Genomic DNA, 5,184 nt, shown 5'->3' on the forward strand with positions numbered 1-5,184 from the left:
ATAATCTCTGTGGTAAAACCAAACTAAACGAAAATAATTAATCCCAGAGTTTGCTTCCTTGTGAAATCCATCAACTAAACTATATTATAACTAATATTCCTGTTGTAAAGTGTTATTGTTATTACTGTATTATCACTATTATTATTATTATTATTATTATTGTTGTTGTTATTAACAACAATAATAATAATCATAACAAACATCGTCCTTTTTCTGATATTGTAATACATCATGTTGACATCAATCGCTTTCAAGAAACAGATTTGTCTTATCCACTTGGTTTTTTTCAGAAACTCACAGATATCTCAAAATCACTTATGTAATATCTCTTCCTTGCCCCACCCCTCTCTCTCTCTCCAGAATGACCGTGGTGTCCCCCTGTACCCCGGGCCTGATGGATGGCGCCCACCCCCAGGTGTCCCCCTGTACCCCGGGCCTGATGGATGGCGCCCACCCTCACGCCGTCCTCAGCCAGCTCAACGAGCAGCGTTCCCGGGGCCTCTTCTGCGACGTGACCGTGGTGGTGGAGGACGTCAAGTTCCGCGCCCACAGGAACGTCCTGGCCGCCTGCAGCGGCTACTTCCGCACCGCCCTCATCGCCGTCCCGGACGGCCGGGCCGACCGCCAGGTGCTGCTGGAGCTGACGGATCTCAGGGCGGAGGTGTTCGCCAACATCCTCAACCTGATCTACACCTCTAACGTGCTGTTGGCCGGCTCAGAGGAGCAGAGGGGTCTGGTGGCGGCGGGGAAGAGACTGGGGATTCCCTTCTTAGAGAGACTGGTGGAACAGGAGGGGCGGAGCTCAGGGCCCCGACAGACGAAGAGCGTTTCTAACCCGGCTCAGACTCCAGACCCCGGACAGGCCCCAGTACCCAAGGAAACTAAGAAGGAGACCCGTAGACCCAAGGAACCAGACAGTTCCCGAGGCCCACGAATCACCAATGCCTTCTCCATCACTGAGGCGGGTCTGGGGAACGACCCCTTCACCCCTCTGGTCCTGCGCAGTGGGGCGCGGCAGTCCCCGGAGCCGGCCCCGCCCCCCGCCGGCTGCCCCGCCCCCTGCAGCCCTGCCGTGGACACGGAGCCCACACACGCCCTGTCAGAGCACTCCTACGCAGTCAGCCAGGGACACAAGGCCCCTGAACCCAGTCAGTGGGACCACAAGAAGCCAACTAAGCCCTCGCATTCATACACAAAGAAATTAGCCAGCCGCAATTCTGGCCCGCCCAGAAAGCACCACGGACTGAGCGGCCCTTTAAACAAAAGTATCCTTCCGACTTCGGATCTACGCCGTGCAACCTCACAAACCGCCGGAGGTCGGCCATTACTGACGAATGTCACCGAAACGCCTGCAGTAACGGCATCGTTGTACTCAGAAGCTGAGGCGGAGGAGGATTTTAGGCCGGCGTCCATGAGGCTGCCCCTGGCCATCGGTGATGTTCAGATGGAGTTAGACCCACCCGCGCTCTCTCCTCACACGGAGGCAAGCAACCAATCGGTCCATGGCTGTGAAAACATGAGAGGCTCACCAGAGCAAGCGGCCGACCACAACCAGGCCAGAAAGGAGCACGATGCAGACAGCATGGCGGACACGGACAGCCTAGTGACTCCTCCTCCTGACCTGCCTGACCCCGACACGCCGCCGGACTACCTCCAGCTGAACCAATCAAAACCTCGGCAGCCGGCTGCGGCCAGGGTGGCGAAGCCGGTAGGCGGGGGTCAGAGGTCATATAAGTGCAGCGTGTGCAGACGTGCCTACGTGACCATGTCCAGCCTGAAGCGCCACGAGAACGTGCACTCCTGGCAGAGGGCGTACCCCTGTCACTACTGCAACAAGGTGTTTGCGCTGGCGGAGTACCGCACCAAGCATGAGGTGTGGCACACGGGAGAGCGCCGGTACCAGTGCATCTTCTGCCTCGACACCTTCATGACCTACTATGTCCTGAAGAGCCACCAGAAGGCTTCCCATGGGATAGATCCCAGACTGGCGGTGAATAAAAACTCGGCGAACGGTGGATTTAAAGGCAGCGTTTACCCCATCAAACTCTATAGACTCCTGCCTATGAAGTTCAGGAAGAGGCGCTATAAGACCTACAGTCAGACCTATTCGGAGGGGGCAGAGGGCAGCGACCGAACCTCGCTGGGCTGCACTTCTCCCGCCCGCCCGTCGGAGGAGAGTGGCGACGTGAACGGCGCGACCTCCCTGTTGTTCTCGATGCCCGTGACGTTCATGGCCACCCCTAAGACCATCGCCTCAGTGATGCCTCGCGTCAGTTTTGATCAGCTGCGTGAGGAGGGAGTGGATGAGCGCTTGGGCACGGACGCGGACGAGGGGGGTCTATGCAGAGACGGGGAGTTCCCGTCAGCAGGCACGAGGAAACAGGACGCCCCGTCAAACCCCCGACGCAGCTCGATGAGCTACAACGCTACTTCCCGACTGGCTAACACACAGCCAGATGGGGAGTCCTTGGCACCAGGCTCTGGGCGCAAAAGTCACAATGTGCCGTTACGAGAAATTATGCCACGAAGCTCGTTGAGCACTGTGAACAGGTTAAGTGAACTGTCAGCCGCAGCGCAAAGAGTCGAGGCCACGCCTGGCCCGTGGCTTCAGTCGGAGCGACGGAGTCTGGCGCCTAGCGAGGAGGTCTGGGAGAAAATGGAGACGTACATCGCCAAGCCGGCATGCCCGGGGCCCTCCGTGGGTGGCTGCGTCCCGCCCCACAGCCAGATCACGGTGAAGATCGGCAACGAGGCCGTCGTGCGCCGGAAGATCAAGGGCTCCGAGCTGTTCCCCATGAGGAAGAGGAAGAAGAAGAGAGGCCAAACTTGGAGCCATGAGGTGGAGAGTTCAGGCCTGAACCGGCCTGCAGAGGGCGATGTGGAGGGCCCTGATTCCCGCCGCCGCCACCGCCAGAGGACCAAGGTCACTTCCTCTGTCATGGAGCCAGAGCCGTGTGATGACGCCACGGACCGCGACATGGCCGACCGTCTATGGAGGCCCTACTACTCTTACAAACCCAAAAAGAAGAGTAAGAAGCTAAGATCTAGACACAGGAAGGAGAGACGTTTCAGCTATTCCATGACACCCATAGCCCCCATGGCCGGTAAGGACTATACGCATACAAGCTACAGGGTTGCAGATGAGAGCTTTTCAAGGGAGAATTCAGAGATACGTTGCCTCAGAAACAATAGTCTAAAAGCTATGTTCACCTGTAACATCTGTTCAAGCACTTTTATCACAGAGTCTGGCTTGAAAGCACACGTCATCGGACTACACCCCAGTTTCTGCGCAATCTGCAGTAAGCAGTGCCCTCCTAGCGACGCCTCCATCTTGGAGACGAGCCAAGCCAGTGGAGAACGCGTATGTGAGAGCTGCGTGGAGAACGGCTCCTGTTTTGAGAACGCAGCCCGGAGTGCCGGCAGCACGGAGAAGCGCTACCGCTGTTCCTTCTGCCCCCAGCGCTTCCTCTACCTGGCCACCAAGAGAAGCCATGAGAGGAAGCACCAGGACACACCCGGGGAGGGGCGTGGCCTAACACAGCCCAAAAACACACCCGGGAAGGGGCGCCACCTAACACAGCCCAAAAACACACCCGGGGAGGGGCGCCACCTAACACAGCCCAAAAACAAACCCGGGGAGGGGCGCCACCTAACACAGCCCAAAAACACAGCCGCCCTGCGCGGAAAACACACCGAACACGCCGTCAAAACAGAAGGGGAGAGGACAGAGAGCAGAGAGAGCAAAGAATCAATAGATCATGTCTTTAAAATAGAGCCTAAGTTTGAAGACAGGGAGGAGGACACAGATGACTATATGTCAAAGAGTTCAAAATTGGAGGAACCAGTCAGGATTGACAGTGATAGACACCATCATGGAATCATGAGGCCAAACGTAAAAAAAAACAGTGTCTCACCCCCGCATCGACACAAGTCAAATTTACACATAAAATGTCAAAAAAACATGTAGGGACCAACATGCAATCACTTCAAAACATCCAAGGCCAGATTGTATGGGCAGCGAAACACTCAGCTAGAAGGGCCCTTTGACCAAGGAAAAAGATTTTGTCACTAGGGGGCGTCCCATCTCATCACAAGCCAGAGAAGAGCCTGGACAAAGAGAATGTTTTTTTCACCCTCAACAAACTGTATGTCTAGTTTTGCTGTGCAGAGCTGGAATTCATGACTGACACCAGACACACATAGACTTTCATCTTATCTGACTAGGGTGGACTAGCACCAGTCCTCAATTAAAGATACACATTTTTTATTTTAAAATAACAATTGCCTTGTGTTTTGAGTATTAGCAAATTACCAGCCCTGAAGCAACTACTTGTATTTGAATTGTTTTAATAAATTTTTCGGAAAATCAAATTTAATTTCAAACCTTTATTTATACTCGAGAAGCACTGAGGTTTCCCTCATTTACAGTGATGACGAGTTAACACAGACACAAATCAACAAAACAAATGCAATGTACAATAATAATAATAATAATAATAATAATAATAATTAAAAACAGTTACAGGTTGAAGTACATAGGTCTAAAGCCATGGACTTAAACTCTGTGACTGAAGGAAGGACCTCAAGCTTTAGAGCCTGTTGTAAGCTATTCCAAGTACAAGGAGCATCATGAAAAAAGCAGCCCTTCCAAGTTCAGAATGCACTCGAGGAACCCTGAGAACAAGCCAATCGTTTGATTGGGTCTGGTAGGTACCAAGGGTCCAGTCCAACAGAGACAAGGTGGAAGGTGGAAGTTTACCAATAATCCCAGATAACCATCGGATCTGGGCCATACCTGTATACAGGCCAGATCTGGCCCTTGTGGCTTAGTTCCGACCCATATATGGCCTAGATCCGCTTGCTATCTGGGATGGCTTTGAAAATAAACAAATACTAGTGGTAGTTACGCCTTAGAGAAAGAGATGGCCAGCCCACCTTATCATAAAGAACACAGTGGTGGGTGTCATATCGATCACCCATAATTAATCTTAGGGCGGAGTGGGGCGGAGGAAATACTCCACTCAAATAATATTTGAAGTATGGGACCGTTCTATAGGCATATACACTCTTAACACCCGGCTACAACACTTCATGTACATATTGTCAATTATTTTAAAAGTGCCTTATGTAGCAAATTTAATGAGATGCAAAATAATGAATGGTGAAAAGGAATAAGAATTTAGA

At 52.5% G+C, this 5,184-nt stretch overlaps 1 protein-coding gene across 1 annotated transcript; it reads left to right on the forward strand.

The window, feature by feature from the left end:
* Window positions 1–421: 421 nt before the first annotated feature.
* On the forward strand, window positions 422–4,593 carry zbtb38 (zinc finger and BTB domain containing 38; the record flags this gene model as incomplete). The annotated part of the gene is made up of 2 exons (XM_084462005.1): window positions 422–3,816; window positions 4,575–4,593. The coding sequence occupies exons 1-2, from the start codon at window positions 440–442 to the stop codon at window positions 4,591–4,593; spliced, it is 3,396 nt and encodes a 1,131-aa protein (XP_084318131.1). The 5' UTR covers window positions 422–439.
* Between the last annotated feature and the right edge of the window lie 591 nt (window positions 4,594–5,184).

Source organism: Borostomias antarcticus, assembly GCF_949987555.1.
Source record: "Borostomias antarcticus genome assembly, chromosome: 1".
Lineage (NCBI taxonomy): Eukaryota > Metazoa > Chordata > Actinopteri > Stomiiformes > Stomiidae > Borostomias > Borostomias antarcticus.